The sequence below is a fragment of the Hibiscus syriacus genome, unplaced genomic scaffold (genome assembly GCF_006381635.1).
Source record: "Hibiscus syriacus cultivar Baekdansim isolate YM2019G1 unplaced genomic scaffold, ASM638163v2 tig00112800_pilon, whole genome shotgun sequence".
In the NCBI taxonomy this organism is placed as follows: domain Eukaryota; kingdom Viridiplantae; phylum Streptophyta; class Magnoliopsida; order Malvales; family Malvaceae; genus Hibiscus; species Hibiscus syriacus.
The window spans coordinates 9,369-35,581 of record NW_024063403.1 but is presented as its reverse complement, the minus strand read 5'-3'; the positions used below and the strand labels follow the sequence as shown (position 1 = coordinate 35,581).

Sequence of the window (26,213 nt, the reverse complement as noted above, 5' to 3'; positions counted from 1 at the left end):
TACTCGTAGCATTTCAAAAATACATTATTATGTTTGTTTAATAAATTATTAATTTATTAAATGTTAAATGTTAATTTAGATATGTTACGAAGCATATTCAAAACGCATACTTAAACATGTCAATTTGATTTTGATATATTTTCAACCATTTGACAATAAGCATTCAATCACCAATGTTGTATTCGCTGATGCAAGTCTAAAACTTCTAGAAATAACAACAATTCATTTAACTATCGAAATAATTTAGTAATTTAGGGTAAAATACACATATGGTCTATCGATTATAAGGTATGCTTTGTTAAGTCCTTCGACTATTAAAAAGTACAAAATAATCCTTTTACTGTAGAGTGTTACTTTGTTGAGTCCCTTAACTATTAAAAGTTATAAAATGATCACTTAACTATTCGTTATGTTCTAAACCCATCTTTTTCCGTTAAAAATTAACAGTTGTTTAAGCTGAACGTTAACATTATGATTAAGATATGATAGTCGTTTGAGATTTTTAGATAAGATTTAATCATATCACAACCAGTAGGTTAACGTTTAGCTTAGACTGTCGTCAATTTTTAACGAAAAAAATACGAGTTTGAAATATGTGAATACTCGAGTGATCATTTTATAACTTTTAATAGTCGAAAAACTCAACAAAACAACAATATGTAGTCAAAGAATTATTTTATAACTTTTTAATAATTGAACTTAACAAAACATTACTATATGATATGGTAAGAGGATCATTTACCCAAAAATTTTAATATGCTCTATGTCACGCACGAGTTGACATTTAATACTAAAGTAATTTTGATAACTTAACTAAAAAAATCGTACTTAAAATAATATTGATAATTTAAGTACTAATTATAATTTTTAATTAAGTTATAGTGGTTACACAATGCGCAGCTCCACGCTGCTATATCAGTTGACGCAGTTGCCTCCACCATAGCAGCGGCCGCCGCCGCAGCCTCCTGATCTTCTTCTTCTTTCATCTTAGGATACAAAGAACAGTCGAAGAAACTCGACACGGCCGTGGCACCGGTCGCACATGTCAGCATCTGCGCTATGCGTGGAGGCTGCTGAAGCCATGGGAGCCGAACGTGATCATCTTGCTTCAGTTGTGAGCTCCGCTGTTAATGTTCGTTTCACCTGATGAAACAGTGACTCTCACAGCTGCAGCAGCTACAGCTATGGATCTTCATAATTTTTTTTATATATTTTTAATAAAAAAACCTCCCATATTTTTATCAATGAGTGAAATGGAGTGAATCTGACATGAAACGAATGTCAAAAGGAAGAAGATGATTGGATATCTATGCATTTAAAAGTAAAGAGCATCTGGTTCTTATCTTCATACTCGTTTGTTTATAGTTCGACGTATTCGATGCTTAAAGTGATCTTAAATTATTGCTCCAAAAGAAGAAGAAGAAAAGAAACACATGAAAACATAGTATTTTCCATTGAATTTTTTTATGAAACAAAGCTTTCATGTACCCAGAAACCCTTCTTTTGAATGATTAGTGCTCAGTTGCATGGGAAAAAACTGACTCAGTGACATTGCAGACAGTGTTCTTGTCATCAATTCCTAGGCATCCCCTGAAAATTCATACAAATTAAGAAGAAAATGTCAGGAACAATGGGATTATGTTGGAGTTTCTTCATTAATTGCCAAGATTTTCTTACCAAAGTCCCTTGGTGTCTTGCATTTGAAGCACTCCAGCCTGCTTGCATAGTTGTGAACTCCACACCCATATCTGTGTAAACAAAAGTTGCAGCCATGATTAATGTTTGGGAAGTGGGAAAATGAAGGAAAATATAAAGGGATTCATCAACAGAGGCAATGCAGCTTGTTTGTTGCAAAACTCACCTAGTACACATCCAATCACCAGTTTTCCACCCTGGGGGAACACTGCTTTCGGACCCCATCATACCATAACCTCCGTAATCGTTCTTAACGGTACCGCATCGATAACAGTTTGTTCGGCTAGCATAGTTGTGAGCACCACAGCTCAGGGCAGTACAATACCAGTCGCCGGCCATAACTTCGGTCCGGCTGTACAAGTAAGTCGACACATCGGGACCGCCGTACTTCGGGTACCCGCAGCGTTGGCAGGCCTCTCTCTTCTTAAAGTTCTGGTGTTGGCATGCTGCACACATCCAATCTCCTCCAGACCAGCTCATTTTTCAACTATATTCCACAGAGCAGGGGGGGAAAATGAAATCAGCCCAGATTTTTCATTAAAGCCTATGATAATTTCTGAAGAACACAGACATTTAAAAGGCAGAAAACAACTAACCTCCTGGAAAACAGAAAGGCCTGCAACTGTGATTTACTAAATTCTTTGTGCAATTGGTGTGATTCTGGTGTTTGGGGTGGAAGGGCCTATATATATACACTTCATCTGTGGGGCCATGGATGTTGCTTTGTCAACTATTTTTGTCTTATAGGAAATATAGCTTTGCATTAATACATGCTGGTCTCATGCAGGCATACATGCTTTCCGAATAGAATGACATAACTTGCCCCTATAGCTCTTTATGTGATTCCCTATCTTTATTGGTGTAAAACAATGTGGACTTCTCATCCATATTGCTAGTAGCAACCAGGTGTTACGAGGGGACGATGTTATCTGGGCACAGAGGCTGCTTCGTTTTAATTCCTCGAACGTCACATGTGGCCCGGAATCGTTCCTCCCACGTGCGAAGCCAACGTATTCGTCCACGTGTAAAGACACGTCATCAGATGCTAGAATGATTGTGTGTGGGTGGGGAATTTGTGATCCAGCTAGCCCAGATACACCTTCCTTGAGTAGGCTTATGATCATGCAGGTCAAGAAAGGCTCGAGAAAAATGATGGAAATTTATGCTTATTATTTGCGTTTGGAATTTGTTCTTTACAAATGCATATCCATTGCAAAACTTCCCATTCGTTGCATGTTTCGATTCCGTAACAATCTACGACAAAAAACGTTAGTTAAAGGTTCACATTAAAAAAAACTACGAGAATCACTTTTTTTCAAACCTACAAAACCTCTGCTTTTTTTTTTTTACTAAAATCAAAAGTTTTACATTAAATATATCAGTAGAATATGTCTGCGGCGAACAGACGCTGGTAGATTGATGGGTTATAGTTATGTTATCCGATACAATTTATGCGATATTATACTTTTATTTCTTTTCAAATATTCGTATTTGATATTTATACTTTTTTTTCTATATTTCAAATACAAAATTAAAATAATTACAAATATATTTATATTATTCCAAATACAAAAAGCATGCAGTGTGGGGAGCTGCCTTACTTTGACCGGCGGTGAAGTGCGTTTCAAAATTGGCACCGCCAAGATCCCTAAAGGCGTGCCTTTTGCATGCGGCACGCCAAAGAAAGGCGTGGCAAAGGCATTGCCGAGATGAGAAATCAAGTGGATGTACAAACAATCCCCCTTCCTAATTCCCTAACCAATCTCGGCTTCATTCACTATCTCTACCACTGATCAATGATCATACTCTCTGAAGATCTATAACCTCTGACTAATTACAATCTCTCGATCTCTGGTAGGCTGTGTAATCTGTTAGAGTCAAATCTATTCGGCCCTAAAGAGTAATATAAAATTCATTGTGTGTGACGAGAAAAAAGATTGAAACTCTCTCTCGCACTCAACCTTGCATCATGTATTATTTTCTTCGGTTCACTTGAACCACCGACTGTAATTCTCCATTAACACAAAAAAAAAATGAAATGAAATGCCTATAACTATTAGTCTATCACAGCCACTTCTAATCTCCCATCTTGGCCTCATTCGTGAACATGTCATATGCTTCCGGTTTACGTCCACCAGGTAGTAGAATATACCTCAACTTAAATTGTTTTTATAACCCAATTTGCAGGGTAAACCCCTCTCAAACTACATTACATGTGGGGTCTTAATTGATTAGAAAATACAGGTTTGATAAGAAGGAATCCTACGGAAAAAAATGACCGTTTCTTACCAGACATGGTGAATATTCCTTTCAATACAGGTCCATCTCCTCCTCAATAATACTAGAGAGAATCCACATCCAATTGGGGGGTGGGGGGGTTGGCCGTTACTTTTGAGCCTCGGATATTCTCTTCCACCTTTCCATCTTTTCGAATGAATCGAGATTTTCTGTGATCGAATTCGAAACATCAGTCGTTGGTTGACCCCTTGTATCAGATGATCACATTGACTTTCGATCCTCGTCACGTGGCTATTATCCTCGGGGTTTCGAAGTGAGAAAATGACCTTGTGGCCCGGCATCTAACCGAGATGGCACCAATTATTGTACCGGATTAGCTAGTCGTTGTCGAACCATGGGGTGTTGTCGTTGCTCCCCCTAGGTGGTGTTGTGGAATGAGCCACGGGTGCTTGAAAAATGTCTTGAATTTCATCATGGACATGGATGGGATGGGATGGGGTAAATGGATGGGCTTATGATGGTGAGGCACAATAGATGTATGACAATCGGTTGGTACCCAATGATGCAATGAACAATTTAAGATGATAAACGGACAGGCCGAGTGCACATATACCTTTCCTTATCCCTTTACTTGCTTAATATTTTTATATTTATCACTTATCTAACACTCACAACGGATAAAATTTTTAATTCTACACCAACACACAGGTACATTCTCAACTCTACCACACACATAGTATTTAACTAGATACCACGACCCATCCCATACTCACTTGTACTTACCTATACTCGTCTGGCAGCAACTTCACATATTACATAAGCAACAAAACATAAAACGAACACATCCATTTGGTTAAATTACAAGTCATGTCCTATAAAATCTTAAGATTTACATAAAAGTCTTTAAAATTATACCTAGATTCATAATGATCTAAAATTTATATAGTGGGTAGTTAGTGGACGAGCGGATGTGGGGTGGGCAGATACGGAGTGGTCGGATGTGTGGTGGATAAGGTTTCAAACTCATCAAATGCCCACTACCCATGAAGTGTATGACTTTTTACCTCTACACTCGCTCACTACCCATTAAACTTGTACATATCCCCTCTCCAATTGGAACAGGTGCGGTGTGAAATTCACGAATTTGTACCCGCCTGTCATCCTTAATAAACATTTTAGAACATTGAAGGAAATAGAATTTAGAAGCCAACACTTATACGAGGCCATTTGATAATGCTTATGAAAATACTTTTAGTCTAAATCTATTTGAAACGCAAAAATATTCTCAAACAACTTATTTTTAGTAAAAAAATGCATGTATAAAACATAATTATTAACTCAAATTAAGAAGCTGAAAAAAATTGTGTAGACACTAATTTTCGTCGACATATTTTTTTTCCCTTTATATGTACCTACATATTTATATATATACATATTTTGAAACTACGTATATAATATATAGTTTTTAAAACTATATAATATATAGTTTAAAAAAAACATTTTAGAAAATATATATAATATATAATTTTTAAAATCATTTTGAAAACTTATATATATATAGTTTTTGAAAACATTTTTGAAAACATATATATTATAGTTTTGAAAACATTTTGAAAACATTTATATATTATATAGTTTTTAAAACGTTTTTGAAAACTTATATAATATTTTTTTTTGAAAACATGTTGAAAACATTTGTATATTATATAGTTTAAAAAAACATTTTGAAAATTTATATATTATGTTTTTGAAAATATTTATGTATATATATATTATTATTATTATTTATTTTTATTGTTTTGGTCTTTTCCAGGTCCAAGTTCAGGGTCCATTTTTTTAGTCCAACACAGTCACGGCTCCAGCCCGTAGGACAGGCCTGATCCAGCCTGTTGGAGTTTAGGGTTTGGGAACCCTAAAACATGTTCAGTCACCGCGCCGCACGGGAGTCCAAGGGTCATGGGCGAAACGGCCGGCCGTTATCCCGGGACTGACCCATCCTGGGATGGTCGGTCAACCACGAACAGAGCACTCCACAATATCCGGGATTCTCAACGGCCGGTGGGGGTTATAAAAACCCACGGCCAAGCCACTACTAGGAGGGGGGATCACAGTAAGCCGAGGGCTCAAACCCACCGTACCATCAACCACAGAACAGAGATAACCCATCGAGAACACCACACACAGAGCCATCACAAACCAACCATCGAGAACATCGGCCACGGGAAACCAAGAACCCATAACATCACAAAGACCATCAACACAAAAACCACCAAAATACCAACAACCGAGAACCCACAAAAACAGTAAACAAATCGACCAACAACAAAGGTCGAACACAACCAAATACACAAAATCGAAGTACCAACCAAAGGCCTCGGAGAAGCTATCGGAAAACCAAAGGGCATCGGTTTTAAGGTAAAAGACCCGAACTTTAGGCGTAGATCTACGCCGTTGGGGGTCCCTTTAGGGGAAACGGGCTTCGGATCGGGGTTTAGAGTGACAAGGTGAGTGTTTCGGGCTAAGTGGTTTTTCCGGCCACCGCCGGCGGTGGCCGGTATGGTGGCCGGCGCGACGGAAGGGACACGGAGCGGTGACCGGATCTTGGCCGGCAGTTAGGCTCTAGAGAGAAGCCAGAGAGAAAACTTTTCTCTCTTTAGTAGAGAGAGAGTGAGAAAGGAAAAATGAGAGGGTTGGGCGTTATCTCCCTCTCATATGGGTCTTTTATACAGCTGGTGAAACGACGTAGTTTCAATTGGGGGTATTTGCGTATTTTACATGCGGGTAAACTACAGCCGCGGTCCCTGTAAGCCGTATCTTCTTCATTTTGGCCATAGAATTTAATGTTTTAATTTAGATTTCAGATTTATTATTTTTTCATTTTGGTCCCTTTTATTTATTTAATTATTTATTTAATTATTTATTCATTTACCTATATATATGTATATACTTTTTGGTTAATTTTTTTCCGTTTTACAATAATTAATGTTTTATTTCATTTTTTTATTTCAATTTCACTTTAGTTTGTTTTATCGTATTTTCATCATCATCTTATCTCTATTTAGTTATTTTATTATTATTATTTTTTTTACTTCTTTTTATTTTTTTATTTACAATATTATCTTGGTATCTTATTTATTTACTCACTATTATTATTAGTATTATTATTTTCTTTTTTGGATGTATTTAATTTTCATTTTTTGTTATTATTATTTTTAATATTTTCATTTTTTTCCAACCAATCAAAGGTAAGTGATGTGAATCGGGTTTTTAAATTTAAATTTAAATTTTTTAATTCTTGCAATTAAGACAACCGATAAATTAATTGGTACCGAAAGGGCGGTTCAAGGGTGCTAATCCTTCCTTGACCGTAACCGACTCCCGAACTCGACACGTTTCTGGTACAACGCAGATCATGTAAGAAATAAGGTGTCCGATCAACCCATTTTTAAAAAATAAATAAATGATCGATGGCGACTCCAGTCCATTCTCCTAAGTCGAAGCCCAATTCCGGGCACAACCGAAAGACGGTTCCGACAGCTTGGCGACTCCGCTGGGGACAGGTAAGTGAGTCAGGCCGAAATTAATTTTCGGTTGTCTTTTTATGCGAAAATGGTAAATTTAAATTTATTTATTCGATTCTAGTTATTTACCTTTGATTATTTTTCAAATAAATAGTTGTATTAATATTTTTTTTAATGATTTCAGATTTTTCAAAGTTTTCATCTCAGGCTCTATACCCAAGCTCCGAACCCTTTTAAGTGGGGGCGAAAGCGACGCCTTCGTGTGAATTTATTCACCGTATGGGCCTAGCAAGTAACTTTCGGGATTCATATATCTTATGTCTTCGTGTGAATTTATTCTCCGTATGGGCATAAGGGAATGTTTCCTCTCGAGTTTAACTTAGTCTACATAAGCTTGTAATGGGCTTAGGACTAAGGGTCTGGCAAGCCCAAGGGGGCACCGGCAAGGTGAACTCGAGTACAGTTTTTTAGAACCTAAACCGGGAGAGTGCAAGGAATTAGAGCCCACCCCAAAACCTCATTCCAAACCTTAGGCTATTTTATTTCATACTTTATTTTCTGCTCAAAAGCATGCGAACTAGACAAATATGCGGTTAGGATTTGTTTGAAATTAGCATGCGGGATAGAGATCATGTCCGGGTAGGAATTAAAGCATGTGGGGTAGATATCATGTGGGGTAGGATTTTTTCATTTTTATTATTGTTTTGATTTACCTCACTAACTCTTTTATTTTTTGTTTTCTTTTATTCTGTTTTCATCATTCGCATCATTTAAAACGGGGTGTTGATCCACCAAAAATGTGTTTGTTAAACATGAATAATCATCATTAATGGACAAAAGGGTTGTAATACAAGAGATGAAAATGCAGAAGACAGTCTACAAGGCGACTATGTGTCACCTTCAATCCAGAGGATGTGGTGCCCGCAATTGAAGGGTATATCATCATACTGCATTATAAAGGACTCAATGAACCGGATCTACATCAAGCACAATGAAAGTCCATCTTTGAAGAATTGACTGCCAAAGGTTGCAGAGCAAAACGAGGAAAAGGTTACAGACTCGGACGCTCCTTTCAAAAACTACGAGAACAAGACGGAGAAACCCTAGCTGAGCTGAATGTCATTGCTGACGAATTCAAGAAGAAAACTTCGATAGAGGGCTCCAATGGTGTTGCTGCTAGGGAACAGACTCGGCAGAGAGTGGAAGCCGGAGGTGCAGTCCTTCGAGACTCTTTTTTTGGGGCAAATAACTCATCATCTGCATAAGTCGGAGCGGTTCGACAGGTTATCCAACCGGTGACAGACGAACACAGTTGACTAGTCAACATGTCAGAAGTTGTCAGAATATTCTTGTCTCTTAAAAGATAAAACACTTTTATCCCCAATAAGGATTATTTTTAATAATAACAGATACATTTTTGGATTAATGCCTCGATCATTTCATGCATCATGCATTTAGACTTTTTGCATTTTGTTATTTTTTTTGCATTTGGTTATTTTCTTTGCATTCACATTAACTAATATATACATGTCTCATCAAAAGGAGTAAATACTGGATACACCGCCTCAAGCGTTGGACACACCCCATCCACATAACTCTCGTTTGAAGAAGAAGATGATGGAAGCCAACATTATACAAATCGAGGAGAATATGTTGAAACTACAAAAGGAGCTAGAAGACAAGATAAACCAGAACAGTCGAAATACTCTGGAAACAATCACAAAGAACCAAGAGTCCTTGGTTGATCAGATCGTTGCCAAGTTAGTTGGCCTACAACAGACCAGTGCGCCCGGGGCAGGTTCACCGGAAGGGGTAACTATACAACCTACCCCGCAAGTGGTTATCTCACCTGAAATCCTACCAGAACTTCGATGGGACTCATCTGCTGCAAAAACAAAGCCCTTGTCCTCTGTATTTAACCCTAGGAACAATCCGGGTTATTACCATGTACCGGATTTGGACGAAGAGGAAAAAGCGAGGAAGATGGAGGAAAAAATCAAACAATTGGATGACCAAATGAATATAGTCAAAGGAGACCGTGACTACCATGAAATCGATGCAACGGAACTTAGTCTAGTCCCGGACTTGGTTCTTCCCCCGAAATTTAAGTCCCCGGAGTTCGAGAAGTTTGACGGGAACAGTTGCACATCCGCTCACATCACCATGTTTTGCCGAAAGATGACAGGATATGGAGGAAACGACCAACTCCTGATCCACTATTTTAAGGATAGTCTGTCGAGCTCAGCCATTCGGTGGTACAACCAGCTCAGCCGATCAAATATCAAGACCTGGAAAGACCTGGCCAAGTCATTTCTGGAACAATACAAGCATAACAATGATATAAGGCCAGATCGAGTTATGCTACAAAACATGGAAAAGAAGCATAACGAGAGTTTCAGGCAGTACGCACAAAAATGGAGGGACTTGGCTGTGCAAGTTCATCCACCGTTAGATGAAAAGGAAACCCGAAAACTTTTCGTGCAGACTCTGAAGGCTCCATACTTCGGGCATCTGGTGGCGATCACATCAGGAAGCTTTTCAGACTTGGTTATGGCCGGAGAAATGATTGAGTCGGCCATAAAGCAAGGCAAGATTAAGGATGGGGAAGCCAGTAAGAAGCCTCCTATGAGGGAGAGGGATGGAGAGGTTAACAACATCAAACACTTCAGCAAAGGTGTTACAATATCCAGCCCAAAATCAACTGTAGCTGTACCGTTAGGTACTTCTAAACAAGATTCCAGGAGGGAAAGGGAACATTTCAACCCTATTCCCATGACCTACAAAGAGCTTTACCAGCAACTTCTTGACACCCATGTGGTGTCACCATATCCAGTAGAACCCATGAAGCCCCCATACCCCAAGTGGTATGATGAGAATGCGTATTGTGAATATCACGGCGGAGTCCCAGGGCACACAATTGAGAACTGTTACGCATTCAAGAGGGTCGTACAAAAGATGCGTAACCAGAACTGGATCGACCTCAACAACTTGGGGGCATCCAAGTGAGGGAGATCATTTCATCATTTGAGGCATTCTGTTTGAACTTGTTTTTTTCCCACTTTTTCAAGTTTTTGTAAGAATATTTGAATAAATTTATGTTACTTTAATGATGACGAGCAATGAATCACATTTGCAAATTAGCAATTCTCTGAATATCATTTGAGTTAAAAAAAACTCTATAAATGGTTCAAAGTTACAGATCTTTGACAGAGTAACATGATTTAAAACAAGGACTTTGACCTTATCCAGAATATACCCTCAAACACCGTACCCTGCTCTTGCAATTAACCAATATACCTTTTTCCTTTCATAAGGTACGGACAACACGGGGTATCATTTGCATATGACAATTACTATGTTTTTTATTTAAGACGTTCAATGACGATGATGATCTTTACAAATGAAAGAGTCGAGTAGGTGAATCCAGTTTAGGTCAGTTGCTTGAAAATTGAACTCTAAAGATGAGATTCCTTAACTTTCAAAAACACCTAGACTATGACATGTTCTTCTTGACAATCTTAAGAAATTAAATCTGTAAAAACTGAGCTATTCCGCTAAGGCAATTGGTTATAGAGGAAACTTGAAAGCCCTAGCCTTATGAGTAGATTACGTTCAAACCATGACATTGCTCGGACACTTGGTAATTCGGTGTTTGCTCCACTGCTCTTGTCAGGCTGAAGACTCTATGATGAGATGAACCCTTCAGTTAACTTGATAAGAGTGATTATAATATTAAGCTGTCCCACTAAAGCAATTGGTTAAAACGCCCCGACTTTATGGATAATATTCAGCTAACCTGATGATAAAGGTGTTTACATATTGGGTTGTCCCTCTAGAGCAATTGGTTAAACGCCTCGGCTTTATGGATTTAGCTAGCCAGATAATGGCAATATTAAATAAGGAGTTTCGGTAAAAATGGACTAAGGGAGTTAAAGAACACCTGTTATAGTCAACTTCACACGAGCACTCAAGGATTTCATTTTTAGATCGATATTTATGCGCCACCTTTGTTAGAGGAGCTTACAAAACTTGAACAAATGGAAGATTTCGGAGAATCGAAATAGAAGGTATAATAATTGATTATGCTAATTGCGTCATTTTGTCCGCATCCAATTAAAATGCCAAGCCAAAGAAAAACATGTTGCAATAACCAAAAAATGACCTCTTCATTAATGACATTTTAGGTCAACCTAAAGCCAACTCATCCCTTTGAACATTTGTCAAAGAGCTGTAACCCTGAAATCATAAAAAGAGTTATTGATTCATTTGATATACTTTGAACTCATGTTTACAATTTGATTCAACTGCGAACAATATTTACAGAATTTTCATCCTTTTCCCTCCTAAAACAAGAAAAATGAGAAAAATATTTTCAAACAGGACAGTCTCAGATATGAAAGGTCTGTAAAGCCAAAGCCCGGAAAAGAGAATGGGGCACGATCGATTCCAAGGACCAGATTGGCAGACAAAGCACGAGACTCCATCCAAGAAATAACACATAATTTATTCATGTTGCATGCATCTTAGACATACTTAGGTGCATCACATTCATCATTTTAGCATACATAATTTTGCAGATTTCAGAGTCAAGCTTCGACTTCAGGACGAAGGTTACTCGACTTGCAAGCACCTTTAAAGAACGATGGTGTAACTCGGCAGCAAGAAGCTACACCTCAACCGACTTTACATAACTACAGATCTCAGAACCAATTTCAGATGGGTTCGAGAATCAATTCAGATCAAATCTAGTTCGGCTCAAACTCACCATGAGCAACATGTTTTCAGTTAACACTTTCAAGCCAGATTTCAATTCCACGACGGAAGATATCCGGCTGTCAGAATTTATCAGTAAGTTTTTCCAGACCAGCTTAGGGGAACCACCTGAAGAATCATGACCGTTTTCGACCCGTAAAGGGAAGCCATTTTTAAACAAACTATTTGCAGCTTAGCTCAAGGCCAGAAGGGCTACCTGCCACCAAGACCTTCGAGTTCGACTACGCTCAGCTCCAAGGCACATCATTTGCAGTATAGCTTAAGTCTAGAAGAGCTATCTGCCAAAGACCCTTAAGTTCGATTACACTAAGCTTCAAGGGCATAACATTTACAGCATAACTCAAGGCTAGAAGTGTTATCTGTTAGCAAAGACCTTTGAGTTCGACTACGCTCAGCTCCAAGGCACATCATTTGCAGAATAGCTTAAGTCGAGAAAGGCTATCTGCCAAAGACCCTCGAGTTCGACTACGTTCAGCTTCGAGGGCATATCGTTTACAGCATAAATCAAGGCTAGAAGGGTTATCTGTCACCAAAGACCTTCGAGTTCGACTACGCTCAGCTCCAAGGCATATCATTTGCAGCACAACTTAAGTCTAGAAAGGTTGTCTGCCAACCAAAGACCTTCGAGTTCGACTACGCTCAGTTCCAAGGCACATCATTTACAGCATAACTCAAGGCTAGAAGGGTTATCTATCACCCAAAGACCTTCGAGTTCGAGTACGCTCAGCTCAACGGCACATCATTTGCAGCATAACTTAAGTCAAGAAGGGTTATCTGCCAACCAAAGACCTTTGAGTTCGACTACGCTCAGCTCCAAGGCATATCATTTACAGCATAGCTTAAATCGATAAGGGCTATCTGCCAAAGACCCTCGAGTTCGATTACACTCAGCTTCGAGGACATATCATTTGCAGCACAACTTAAGTCTAGAAGGGTTGTCTGCCAACCAAAGACCTTTGAGTTCGATTACGCTCAGCTTCGAGGGCACATCATTTGCAGCATAACTCAAGGCTAGAAGGGTTATCTGTCACCAAAAGACCTTCGAGTTCGATTACACTCAGCTCAGAGGCAAACCAGATTTACAGCATAGCTCAATGCAAGAAGGGCTATTCGTCAAAACAATTTGTCGAGTTCGGTTCCATTCAGCTCGATGACACCTCAATTCACACTACTGTCCGGTTACAGTCGAGGTTTTCATATCAAGAAGAAGACTTGGGTTAGCCGTGCCTTAGTGACAATAAACCGTTTTTCCGGCAGTATAGCTTAAGACGAGAAAAACTATTTGTCAACGAAGACCTTCGGAGTTCGATTTTATTCAGCTCGAGGGCCTATCAACCACAGGGTCGAGTCAAGAAACTACTTTCAAGTCGAATTTTCCAACCCAGATCTTTAAACCAAGAAAAAGACCGAGGCGGACTACAACGAGAAGCCACATCCCGATTCAAATCCCGAACTGCGACTTCAATTCTATATCATTTCGAGATGGACTCGACTTCGCGACGGAGGAGCCATCCGCAACCCAATTCGACAGGGAGTTATTTTTTTCAACTCCACAGAACGAAAATTTGTGTCTTTTTATCTTTGTCCTATTTTTCGTTCCACGAAAAAGGACAAAGAGGGGCAGCTGTAGACACTAATTTTCGTCGACATATTTTTTTCCCTTTATATGTACCTACATATTTATATATATACATATTTTGAAACTACGTATATAATATATAGTTTTTAAAACTATATAATATATAGTTTAAAAAAAACATTTTAGAAAATATATATAATATATAATTTTTAAAATCATTTTGAAAACTTATATATATATATAGTTTTTGAAAACATATATATTATAGTTTTGAAAACATTTATATATTATATAGTTTTTAAAACGTTTTTGAAAACTTATATAATATTTTTTTTTGAAAACATGTTGAAAACATTCGTATATTATATAGTTTAAAAAAACATTTTGAAAATTTATATATTATATGTTTTTGAAAATATTTATGTATATATATATTATTTATTATTATTATTTATTTTATTGTTTTGGTCTTTTCTAGGTCCAAGTTCAGGGTCCATTTTTTTAGTCCAACACAGTCACGGCTCCAGCCCGTAGGACAGGCCTGATCCAGCCTGTTGGAGTTTAGGGTTTGGGAACCCTAAAACATGTTCAGTCACCGCGCCGCACGGGAGTCCAAGGGTCATGGGCGAAACGGCCGGCCGTTATCCCGGGACTGACCCATCCTGGGATGGTCGGTCAACCACGAACAGAGCACTCCACAATATCCGGGATTCTCAACGGCCGGTGGGGGTTATAAAAACCCACGGCCAAGCCACTGCCAGGAGGGGGGATCACAGTAAGCCGAGGGCTCAAACCCACCGTACCATCAACCACAGAACAGAGATAACCCATCGAGAACACCACACACAGAGCCATCACAAAACCAACCATCGAGAATCACATAACCGAGAGAACATCGGCCACGGGAAACCAAGAACCCATAACATCACAAAGACCATCAACACAAAAACCACCAAAATACCAACAACCGAGAACCCACAAAAACAGTAAACAAATCGACCAACAACAAAGGTCGAACACAACCAAATACACAAAACCGAAGTACCAACCAAAGGCCTCGGAGAAGCTATCGGAAAACCAAAGGGCATCGGTTTTAAGGTAAAAGACCCGAACTTTAGGCGTAGATCTACGCCGTTGGGGGTCCCTTTAGGGGAAACGGGCTTCGGATCGGGGTTTAGAGTAACAAGGTGAGTGTTTCGGGCTAAGTGGTTTTTCCGGCCACCGCCGGCAGTGGCCGATATGGTGGCCGGCGCGACGGAAGGGACACGAAGCGGTGGCCGGATCTTGGCCGGCAGTTAGGCTCTAGAGAGAAGCCAGAGAGAAAACTTTTCTCTCTTTAGTAGAGAGAGAGTGAGAAAGGAAAAATGAGAGGGTTGGGCGTTATCTCCCTCTCATATGGGTCTTTTATACAGCTGGTGAAACGACGTAGTTTCAATTGGGGGTATTTGCGTATTTTACATGCGGGTAAACTACAGCCGCGGTCCCTGTAAGCGATGCTTCTTCATTTTGGCCATAGAATTTAATATTTTAATTTGGATTTCGGATTTATTATTTTTTTCATTTTGGTCCCTTTTATTTATTTATTTATTTATTTATTTATTTATTCATTTACCTATATATATGTATATACTTTTTGGTTAATTTTTTTTCGTTTTACAATAATTAATGTTTTATTTCATTTTTTATTTCAATTTCACTTTAGTTTGTTTTATCGTATTTTCATCATCATCTTATCTCTATTTAGTTATTTTATTATTTTTATTTTATTTTTTTTTACTTCTTTTTATTTTTTTATTTACAATATTATCTTGGTATCTTATTTATTTACTCACTATTATTATAAGTATTATTATTTTCTTTTTTGGATGTATTTAATTTTCATTTTTTGTTATTATTATTTTTAATATTTTCATTTTTTTTTCAACCAATCAAAGGTAAGTGATGTGAATCGGGTTTTTAAATTTAAATTTAAATTTTTTAATTCTTGCAATTAAGACAACCGATAAATTAATTGGTACCGAAAGGGCGGTTCAAGGGTGCTAATCCTTCCTTGACCGTAACCGACTCCCGAACTCGACACGTTTCTGGTACAACGCAGATCAGGTAAGAAATAAGGTGTCCGATCAACCCATTTTTTTTAAAAAAATAAATGATCGGTGGCGACTCCAGTCCATTCTCCTAAGTCAAAGCCTAATTCCGGGCACAACCGACAGACGGTTCCGACAAATTGTATTTTTACACTAAAAAAACTTGCTTGGAGAGACATTCTGAAACGAAGTCTTACTTCGAGTAATCAATTGATGACTCACTTGTTATCCTGGAATTTTATTGAGGTTTAGGAATATATATATATATATCCATGTCTATTATATGACTAATAAATAGGGATGGCAAAAAAAAATTTAGACCCGACGGAGAAAATCGAAAATCAAATTAAACGGGAACGGAGAAAAATTGTTTATGCTAAACGGGGACGGGTTTGGTAATTCCCGTCCCGATTACCCTCCCCGATAAATATTAAAAATAATTATATATATATATAATATTAATAAATTTAATTTAAATATATATATACCCGACCCGATACCCGTTTAAATAACCGTTTATGCTAAACGGGATACCCGTTTCCCCGCGGTTTTCCCCGATTACCCGATGAGGATACCTGTTAAAATCCCTACGATTTTTTAAGCGGAGACGGGTAAGGGTTTTTTAAACGGGGACGGGGGACCAATACCCGGCCCGTTGCCATCCCTACTAATAAAACTATAATATTTTGTAATTAAAATTAGATTTATAATATTAAAAAAACATATAAAAATAAATTAGATGTACTGTGAAACATTTGATGAGGTATTAATGTGAGGATCACGAAGTCTTTTTATTGATCTCTTAACTAAAACGTTAGATGTGAAAGTGATTCATTTGAGGAAGGGATGAGCTTTAAATCCATTGATCAAAAAAATTCATCATGAATATCTCATTTAATTTTCCAGATTTTATACTGTCAAATGATATTCATGATAATTTAAGATTTAAATAATCTTATTAATATATATATATATATATATAATCCATTAATTTTATTATAAAAAGAAATATATCTAATTATAATGGAAATTTATAATTATAATAGTAAATGAAGTATATAATTAAGACATTTTCCTAAAATTATTGACACAAACTTAGTAACTTAAGATCACATAAGGATTGTACAAATAAAGATTAAAAAAATTTAATCAACGCTCGAACAAAGATAGATATAAACAGATTTAATCGCATCGGTAAACGAACTACAAAATAGATCAAACTATTAAAAGACCACCGATAGAATCGTAAATTAAAATCTAAGAACGTAAAAAAACCATCCACGAACTCCAATTAAGTATCGATAAATGTTTTCATCGTGACTATATTAATATTATATTCCACCATACCATTTCACAATTATTATAATTTTTTTATTTAATTTTAAAATGTAATTTTTCACAATGATATTGATAGCATTCTAAATAATAATATTCCGAATTAACTACAAAAAAGTAGAACAAAGGAGCTCTCGTTGTCATGTTCCATCACAGAATTCAAGCAAGGTCCATGCCATGGCCAGGAATCAAGCAAAATACACCAATAAAAATTAACAATCCAAGTATGCAGATTATTCACTATACCATGACCACCTCCCAATTATGCAACGACATTTTTCAGATTACATCCTTAAGCCGATTAACCGGCTAGTCCCAGTTTCGATGTGAGCCATGCGCAGACCTCGTCCATCTCCTCCGGGATCGTATAGTGACCAAGCCTACATTGTTCATCGAAGGACTCCGTCAAAGTCGATAAGTTGTCGAAAATATACAAAAACAGGAAAGCTTTTTCTGTTAGAATATGAAAATATGTACCCATTGTAGGATTTAAAGGTCGAGTTCTGAAATCCATTTGAACTTAGCGCCTGAGAAGATTTCTCACCAAATTTATATGGAACCATTTCATCTCCTGCAACTCAAACATGTTATATATAAATATAATAACCTTTGATGGTGCCAATCATGGAATCACAACTGAAAACGAGGGACAACTGGATCGGTAACATGATCATAACCGCCGAGCTAAATTAGCTAATTACCGAGTGTCTTAAATATGACCGAAAACCAGGTAAGGTCCTCTTATGAATTGAATGTACACAACATTAAGCTAACAGCGGTAACTACGTAACAGTGGAATACAGTGCTAGTACTGTTACTCGTACACTGATCCCTACGAAGCACTATTGTAGATTAACCCACTACTTTTCGGGATTGCTTTCGAGACTATAAATACCAGACACCGTATCGGGCATAATTCCATGATAGCATAAAAGGTGGTGATATAAATACCTTTTCCATGGCATAGCAAAATGGGCAACGATGCAGCGCGTCTTGCAGCTTCCTCATGTCCTTCTATTTTGCTTTTCAAAGTCCTAAAAATGAAAATAAGTTTAAAAAATAAACTAGACGAATTGTGGGGAAGCATTAAGGTCATACGACAAGGTGCAATGTAGGAAACCAACTTTGAACACGGAAGCCATCCGCTAAGTCCTACAACTGCGCTCAAGTTGGCAGGATACGGATTGCCATTTCCGTATTTTCCATGAATAAAACAGGTTGCGGAGTACAAAGCGGTTGCTGCACCCATACTGAAACCTCCAATACCAAGTTTAACTGTAATTGGAAAACACTACGATTCGAACAATGTCGAAAACAATTATAATAACTAAAACTTCCATTGCTAAAACCGAAAACTGAGATCAATGCAACATTGCATTGCCTGTAAGCCAAACTAATCAAGCAGCAACTTACTTAGCAACACAAAACCTAGTAAAAGAGGTGCGAGGAAACATACTGTCAGCAGGCTCTGTTGACAACAAATTTGCAACATGTGTGGCAGCAGCATCCAAACCCTCTACATCATCAGGAGCATCTCCCGAAAGGTCTCCCACATCGAACCCTGATGAATTTCATATTTCGAAGGACCGCCATCAAAGACAAAGGTCGATGAGAGCGAAATTTAATTCATCTAGTTCCCTTCATAAGAGATTGCATCAGTACAGAATTTTAAGAATATACTTACAAGCAGTTGTTGGAAAGCCACCAAATAAAGTTATTGGTCGAGTAGGGGCAGTTGGGCATATCCATTTAATCTGGCACCAAATAATCACAAGCACGAAAAATTAGGATGTTATCAAGAAGAAATGAATCTATTAATTAATTGATAGAATATATTCTCCTAAATATCTTTGGCTACAATAATCATCCTTACATTCTGAAGAGGAAGGGTCTCCAAGAGCTGGGACCAGCTGACAACAAAACGAAACGATAAATGGGGATGAGTATATATTTAAAAAGACATCAAGCACTTTCTTTTTCACATCCTAGAGATCACAGATTATGAAGATAGGGAGACACGATAACTCAAGCGGAACCAATATAGTCTATAGGATGAAAAGATCTGCTGAAGACATATATTAATTATCAACATCAGAAGATATGAAACATTGAAACATGAAGATGCAGTAACTAGCAATTTGAAGACTAGAATCACTTGAAAATCAATAGGTATTCATATTTTATCAGCTTAAATCGTAGTTTTGCAGAAGCCTTATCAAGAAAAAGCAGCAATTCAAGACAAAAGCATAAAACAGATATGCATGAAAGGGGTTCTTTTGCATGCAAACGGTGCTATAATACAAGAACACAAATCGCATGGAGAAAATGAGCTTTCTGATATATTGACATGCCAACAAATCCCCCCAGTAGTAAGTAAAAAAACGATAACACCGGTCTCATTAATATGCAAGCTCACTAAACTAACAGAAAGGAAACAGCTCAGAATTTCTGGAAGGAAGATAAATATAATATCTTTAAGGTATTCGCTTTGTCACTGCAAATAATAGTCCATGGAAAAAAATATCATGGCCCCAACGGGCCAAATGATTTCTTGCTTCATCCAAAACAGAATGAAATAGCAAGACACAAAGATGTTAAGCACATCTTAAATTCTTGGGACTATAGTTAACGGACGCAAGCTATCATCATTTTCCTTAAAAGACTGCAAAATTGTTGAAGATAAGAACTGGAAACGATAATTGAATGCATAGAATCTAGAAAACAGAATCTACATGATATTTTGTCCTTCTAAAATTGACGGTTAAGGAGAGATGAGGAATCTGAATGTTAAATCATCTTCTTTTCCTCGGAAAACTAATCCAAATTACTGATAGTATTGATAGATTAATCTTAAATTTATTAACCAAAAACTAGAGATTAGAATCTTAGAGAGCAATGCAAAGTTTATAATACCTTGAACCATTATCACCAACGCCATGTAACCAAACTACGGTTGCTTGGTGCCTACCTTTGGGCCTAACCACATGGGTTTTTCCAAATTCAAATACCCCCCTTCTACCACCTGAAATTCAACAGAGCACAGTTCAATACTAACAGTTAAAATTGAACAAGAGGAGGAAAAACAGGCTTGTGAATTTGTAGAAAATCTACTTCGCTCAACATAAACGATAGATACCAATCTACCGTGCCTACAACGACAAACCAATTGAATCAATTTCCTTGCAAACAATGTAAATACTTATACAAGCTTGCCGGTGAGCTATGATTATAGACATTATCCCTGTGAACAAAATGGAGCAAAGCAGATAAACTAACCAGAACCAACAGAAGGACCTGTGAAGCTCATATTATCCAACCGAAAAACAGTGGCCAAACCCACCAATTGCACTAGAAGGAGCACTGATCCTGGAACGAAGAAAGAAAATATCGATATTTACTTCACATCTAATGTCAGTTTAGCAAAGTTATTAGTTTGCACTCCATTGATATATGTACCAGAATCTACAGGAAAAAAAACTTGTTTTAAAATAGGCAAATTACAACAAATTCATCATAGATTTTCTATCTGATCCAGATCACATATCTTTCAAAACCCTTGACGAAAATGGGGTTTGGACTCTAAATAAATGATGATATCCATTGCACATAATGAAAAAGAAACAAAAACATAAGATGAAAATTCACAGGAAACTAAGATTATTAGCAAGAATATATCCCAAACTGGGAAAAGATTAAAGAATGAAACTTCAAAGGTCAGCTGTTTTTTAGGATTAACTGGTTGCAAAAATTAGAAAATTTAACTCCAAACATTTCTTAAAATAAAAAGATGCAAACTTTCGAAAGTCAGACACAGGGGAAAAGAAGAGATCAAAAGGGAAGAAGGGCTTTCGCGTTTTAGGCAGTTTACCTTTTCCACTGATACGTCCGACTGGATTTGAAGACTCTCAATGGCAAAGGCTCACCACCCAGGGGGAAAAAGATCACTTCTCTTGGTCCCAATCTGAAGGCCAATTTTCTCCGATTATTTTGATTGTAACTCGTATCGTTGGAGTAAATTCTAGATTTCATCCCTGGATTCTTTTTACTCTTATTTTGGTAAGTAAAGCTTAAAAATTTTAAATTTATTCATTAAACTTTTTTTTATTCTTATTTGGGTCACTCCAGTATTAAAAATTTTAAATCATAAATGAAATGATAACATAATAATCACAAGTGTTGATATGGATCACTTTTTATTAATTTATAATTCATGTGCCATCTATGTAATTTTCTCTTTTTTTTTAATTTTATCTTCTTCTGGTAAATATTAAAATTTTATTGTTACATCATCACGCCAGTACTGCAATTGTTATTCTTTGATGTCTTCTCCAATCATTCAATATACTGATAAACACGTTTCATTGTCTCCCATGACACTATAAACCTCAACCCTAAATTTAAATCTCGTGAACCTTCAACACTCTTATTTCTAATATTCACCATTCGATCAATATGGAAGCGAAATATACAACTCGCTTTCTTCTTCTCCACTATCCCACTGTTGAGATTTAGAGGAAGATATTTCATCATATTGAAATTAAAGGTGATTACAGGATTTTTTTAACACATACATAATACAAACATAACTGTTTGATCTCAAGTTCTCTACGAAAAATAATATTCTCTTTTATCACTTAGACCTTTCAATGAATTTCACGAGCAGATACAAGACCAACCGGCTAACCGATATGGTCTATAAGAGAAGACCGATCGAAAAGTGAACAAACTAAGAAGCTAAACGGCATTTAGAAGGCATGCCAGAAGGACAAAAAGCAAAATCAAGCAGTGCACAACAGAAACAAATAGGGAAAGAAAACTTGGTGCCTGCTAATCTTTCAGACAGCATTTCGGCTTATGATTCTTGCTTGTTTCTTGTCGTTGTCACTAATAATCTTCCCACATAAAGCATCATTCTGAACCTTGAGTACCTTGTTCTCAAGTTTTAACTTGGCGTTCTCCTCCAAAAGCCCCGGTACATCACTATTGAGATTGGCACTCTTCCTTAATGAAGCGTTTTCGGCCTTCAGTGTCTCGTTTTCGAGACGTAACGGATCGGCCTGCAGTTTAGAACAACTGAGCAGAAAAATATATACCAACAAGTGTAATAACTATCAAAATATGCAGTGATTTTTGCTGGGAACTAACAATTATAGGAGTGAGGTGATCTGATATGAAAAGAGAAGAATATGCAAATGTTTTAGGGTTACAGATACTGGTCATGCTTCTAAGATGCGTTAGGCACCTACTTCGAACAAAAAAAAACTTTAGGCACCTAAAGTGAGAAAATAATATAATTTAGGCACTTATATTTCAATTAAGCCAAAATGAAAAAAATACATATATGTGAAGAGCGACAAGAAAAGAGACATACTAGATTCTGTGTAAGTGTTTCCAAAAGAACATTTTGTTTGTCGTGGGAGTGCTTCAGCTGCAGAAGATCACTCCGCAGCTGATCAATCATTGCCGCTTGCTTTGCCAAGGTCTGATTCATTGAAGCATTATCCTGTTTCAATGACTGATTCTCTTCCTTCAAAGAATCATTTTCCCTAGCAAGGTTCTCCAGATTCGATTGCATTTGCGCTTTGTTATTCTGTTTCCAAAGGAAAAGGAACATCGTTAACTATACATCAAAAGGAACAAAATCTTTATATGCATTTGGATTCTGCTTTTATTTAAATCTTCCTCTCTATATTCTAACTTTTCAAACTGTGAATTTAGAACAGAATCAAAAGGCAAAATCTCATAATGAAATTTGAATCCTTTTCCTAAGGCATATTACACGGTATCCAAATTCTTTCAAGGGAAATGAGGTAAGAGACATCAAATGTAGGCTGTAAATGAGACGAAACAATTCGTAAGTTACTCAAGTTCGACTCACTTAATACTTTGGACTCGACTTAAATTTTTAACGACTCGAAACGATCTACTTGATGTCCGACTTGAAAAAATAATATATTAAATTTTTAATTTTTTTAAAATTAAATAATTAATAGGATAAACTACACGTTTAGTACCGAAACTATCAGTTTTGATCAGTTTAGTACCTAAACTTTCATTTTTTCAAAATCATACATAAAGTTTTATTTTTTATTCCATTTTAGTACCCGTTAAAAAATTAACAAGTTTTTTTTGGGGGGGGGGGGAATGAACATTTAAATACTAAAACGGATCAAAACTAATAGTATAGGTACTACAGGCATAAAAAAAACTAAGCATTAGATATGATTTTAAAAAAATAGAAATTGTACTAAAACATATCAAAACTGATAGTTAAGTATTATGCAATTTGTCTAATTAATAATATTAATATTTATATATATTTTTAGGGTTAATTACTTCAAATGTCACTTTAAGCTCTGACTCGTTTATACTACTAACGTTTCAATTTTACCAATTTTAGCACTAATATTTGCTTTTAAGTGCAATTATATCACTCAGTCATTAATGATTTAACGACACGATGACATAGCAGCTCCGCGCCGTAACGTTGTTGACGTGGATGCCTCACCAAAACGCCGTCATTTTGACACAACTATTTTGATGCTCAATAAACACAAAACGACTCCATTTTGCTTGATTTTTTTTATTGAAATATTGTAGTTAAGGGGATTTGAACCCGAAACCAATGAAAATTGTTTTAAATGCTTAACTGCTGGGCTACCTAAAGTTTTTTGTTACTTTTTCTAACAAAATTTTAAAAATGTTTGTTCCCTTAAGAAATTTTTGTTCCAAACAAGAGAACTTATCATCCTCGTTCATAGCAGAACATGAAATCATGGTTTCTTGATTACTCAACGTTGAGAATGAACTCAAGTGTTGCTTCTTCACATCATCATCATCATCATCATCTGCTTTGTTTTACTATCAAGTCAAATCGAAACTCTAGCTGGACTTCAACAAGAATCAATTAGTAGAGAAGCTTCTTAGATTGAAGAAGAAATATAGGACCGTGATGAGTAAGATCAGTTCAGGTAAAGAATTTTCCTTCAATACCCCTCATCATCAAGCTACTTCTGAAATTTTCAGTAGGATCTGGAGTAATATAGTTGGCAAAGTAGAAGATAATGATGAAAATAACAATAATAAAACTAGCTTAATAGACGAAAGTCGAGAGAAAAAAAAATTTACACCGAAATCAACTGCCATTAAGAAAAGGGTTAGAAGTAAAGGAGTGAAAATGGAGAAGAAAGGAGTTTTAAACGATGGAACTCTTATTACCAATAGTAACTATAATGTTAGGACTAATAATGCTAATGATAATGGTAATATAGAAGGATTTGGTGGTGGTGGTGGTGGAGGAGTTAATGTGGAGGTGGGGGTCGTTGAGGAGACTGTGAAGAGTTGTTTAACACCAATGTTCAAGGAGTTGTTAGGTAGTGTAATGGGAGGTGGGAGGAGGGGGATATGGAGGAAGAGGGATTAGTCAGTTGGCTATGAATGCAATGCCGTTAGGTTTTGAGGGAAGTTTGAATTTCGGTAGCGGTGGGGGTAATGCAGAACCGACAGACGAGAGGTGGAGAATGCTGCAGATTTTGGAGTTGGAATTTTATTTGAAACGGTTGGAGATGGTGCAAGACCGTATTTAAGGTAGCCCAGCGATTAAGAATTTAGAATAATTTTCATGGGGTCTCGGGTTCAAATCCCTTTAACTACAATATTTCAATAAAAAATTTCAGACAAAGCGACTTCGTTTTGTGTTTATTGAGCAACAAAATAACTGTGTCAAAACGACGTTGTTTTAGTGAGACATTCACGTCAGCAACATAACAGTGCGGCCCTTAAGCAGAGTGATATAATTATATTTAAAATCACTAAAATTGATAAAATTAAAACGACGAGTTAACTCTTAAAGGTTAATGGTATTTGAACTAATTAATCCTATTTTCTAATATAATATAAGATTTTTATGTAATTAAGGTTAAGATCCTAGCTCGAGTTCAAATTAAATATGAGAATGTTTCGAATTCAAGTTCTTTCGAGCTCGAGTCAGATTTTAATTTTTTATTTTGAGTTCAAGTTAAGCTTAACAATTTTAAGATTTAGTTTTGGAATCTAAGTCAAGCTTAGCTTTGAACTTTTTCGAGTCAAACACGACCCGTTTACAGCCCTATTGAGATGGTATCCTAACCTTTACTCTTTCGCGATATGCCTGGTCAATTAGCCTTTTCCTCTCATTTCGATCAGCTGTAGATAAAGTAGATTGGCTTTTTGTCAAAGCTCTGGCACCAGAAGTGTTTGGAGACTGCGATGCGTGGACTGTGCTTCCATTAATCTCGTTCAGGGTAACACCACTGCTTACTCCGGGTTGATTTTGCTGGTACGTTAAAGATCCTTGATTCGATGTTTGTAGCTGAAAAAAAGATTGAAATCAGACCAAATTTGAATACAAGTGGAATCTCAGTAACCAATCAAATCACTACAAGTTATGTATTCTATATATTTAGAAGAAGAAGAAATGAAGAAAAAACTCATGAAAATCTTACATTTTGTTCATCGTGATTAGATAAGCTAGAAAGAAACTGCTCCAAAAAGGGATCCATGGATCGTATCGTCTCGGCAACAAAAGAAATAAAGAGAAATCGAAGCACGAATGCCGTATTTAAAGCGAGAGAGTGGTGATTTGCGACTTCGCCATCGTCGTGCCGATGGGGTCGTGGACTTGGCGATACATCGTGGATATAGCGTTCGAATCGCGCGACTTTCTTTCGTGATTGGACCTTGGGGAAAAAGAAAGTTCTGGAGATTCCGTTTGAGCTGATCGACTAAGATTGAGATGAACATCGCCAAGCCCATATTATCAAATCTGCTGGGCTTGGACTGGTATTTAACTCTCAAATGTTGGGATTCAATTTATTTTTAGGGTAAATTACGAGTTTAGTACTTAATCTAATAATTTTATTCTATTTAAGTACTTAAACTTTTAATTTTTTAAAAAATTATACTTGAAGTTTAGTTGTTTCATTTTAGTATCTGCTCAAAATGTAA

General features: G+C 36.8%; 3 protein-coding genes across 8 annotated transcripts; all 3 read right to left on the bottom strand.

Moving 5' to 3' along the window:
- Nucleotides 1–281: 281 nt before the first annotated feature.
- LOC120183593 lies at nt 282–25,929 on the bottom strand. Its single transcript, XM_039188269.1, has 6 exons — nt 25,712–25,929; nt 25,357–25,578; nt 22,600–22,818; nt 22,050–22,285; nt 16,456–16,460; nt 282–293 (listed from the first exon to the last, which is right to left on the bottom strand). Exons 1-4 carry the CDS (start codon nt 25,766–25,768, stop codon nt 22,064–22,066), a joined length of 720 nt encoding a protein of 239 aa, XP_039044200.1. The 5' UTR covers nt 25,769–25,929; the 3' UTR covers nt 282–293; nt 16,456–16,460; nt 22,050–22,063.
- On the bottom strand, nt 1,435–2,345 carry LOC120183594 (uncharacterized RNA-binding protein C17H9.04c-like). Its single transcript, XM_039188271.1, has 4 exons — nt 2,292–2,345; nt 1,862–2,182; nt 1,678–1,748; nt 1,435–1,590 (listed from the first exon to the last, which is right to left on the bottom strand). The coding sequence occupies exons 2-4, from the start codon at nt 2,173–2,175 to the stop codon at nt 1,580–1,582; spliced, it is 396 nt and encodes a 131-aa protein (XP_039044202.1). The 5' UTR covers nt 2,176–2,182; nt 2,292–2,345; the 3' UTR covers nt 1,435–1,579.
- On the bottom strand, nt 17,306–21,194 carry LOC120183591 (acyl-protein thioesterase 2-like). 6 transcript variants are annotated; one of them, XM_039188263.1, is made up of 10 exons: nt 21,097–21,194; nt 20,505–20,594; nt 20,142–20,256; nt 19,102–19,138; nt 18,913–18,982; nt 18,685–18,789; nt 18,353–18,503; nt 18,180–18,262; nt 17,706–17,799; nt 17,306–17,608 (listed from the first exon to the last, which is right to left on the bottom strand). In XM_039188263.1, the coding sequence occupies exons 2-10, from the start codon at nt 20,533–20,535 to the stop codon at nt 17,530–17,532; spliced, it is 765 nt and encodes a 254-aa protein (XP_039044194.1). In that variant the 5' UTR covers nt 20,536–20,594; nt 21,097–21,194; the 3' UTR covers nt 17,306–17,529. The 6 variants fall into 6 exon arrangements, with proteins under 6 accessions (XP_039044194.1, XP_039044195.1, XP_039044198.1 ...); XM_039188264.1 differs by having other exon boundaries at nt 20,505–20,576; nt 21,097–21,193; XM_039188267.1 differs by having other exon boundaries at nt 20,142–20,250; nt 20,505–20,576; nt 21,097–21,193.
- Nucleotides 25,930–26,213: the final 284 nt, after the last annotated feature.

Excerpts from the sequence above, each read along its gene's own strand:
- LOC120183591 (XM_039188263.1), bottom strand. The coding sequence starts at position 20,535 with ATGAGCTTCACAGGTCCTTCTGTTGGTTCTG. Across the intron at positions 18,504-18,684 it reads GTCAACAGAGCCTGCTGACA|TTAAACTTGGTATTGGAGGT; the intron begins GTATGTTTCCTC and ends TTCCAATTACAG. Across the intron at positions 17,609-17,705 it reads ACCTTTAAATCCTACAATGG|GCTTGGTCACTATACGATCC; the intron begins GTACATATTTTC and ends TGAACAATGTAG.
- LOC120183593 (XM_039188269.1), bottom strand. The coding sequence starts at position 25,768 with ATGGATCCCTTTTTGGAGCAGTTTCTTTCTAGCTTATCTAATCACGAT. Across the intron at positions 22,819-25,356 it reads CATATCGCGAAAGAGTAAAG|AATAACAAAGCGCAAATGCA; the intron begins GTTAGGATACCA and ends CTTTGGAAACAG. Across the intron at positions 22,286-22,599 it reads AAACACTTACACAGAATCTA|GCCGATCCGTTACGTCTCGA; the intron begins GTATGTCTCTTT and ends TCTAAACTGCAG.
- LOC120183594 (XM_039188271.1), bottom strand. The coding sequence starts at position 2,175 with ATGAGCTGGTCTGGAGGAGATTGGATGTGTGCAGCATGCCAACACCAG. Across the intron at positions 1,749-1,861 it reads GGTGATTGGATGTGTACTAG|ATATGGGTGTGGAGTTCACA; the intron begins GTGAGTTTTGCA and ends TTGTTTACACAG.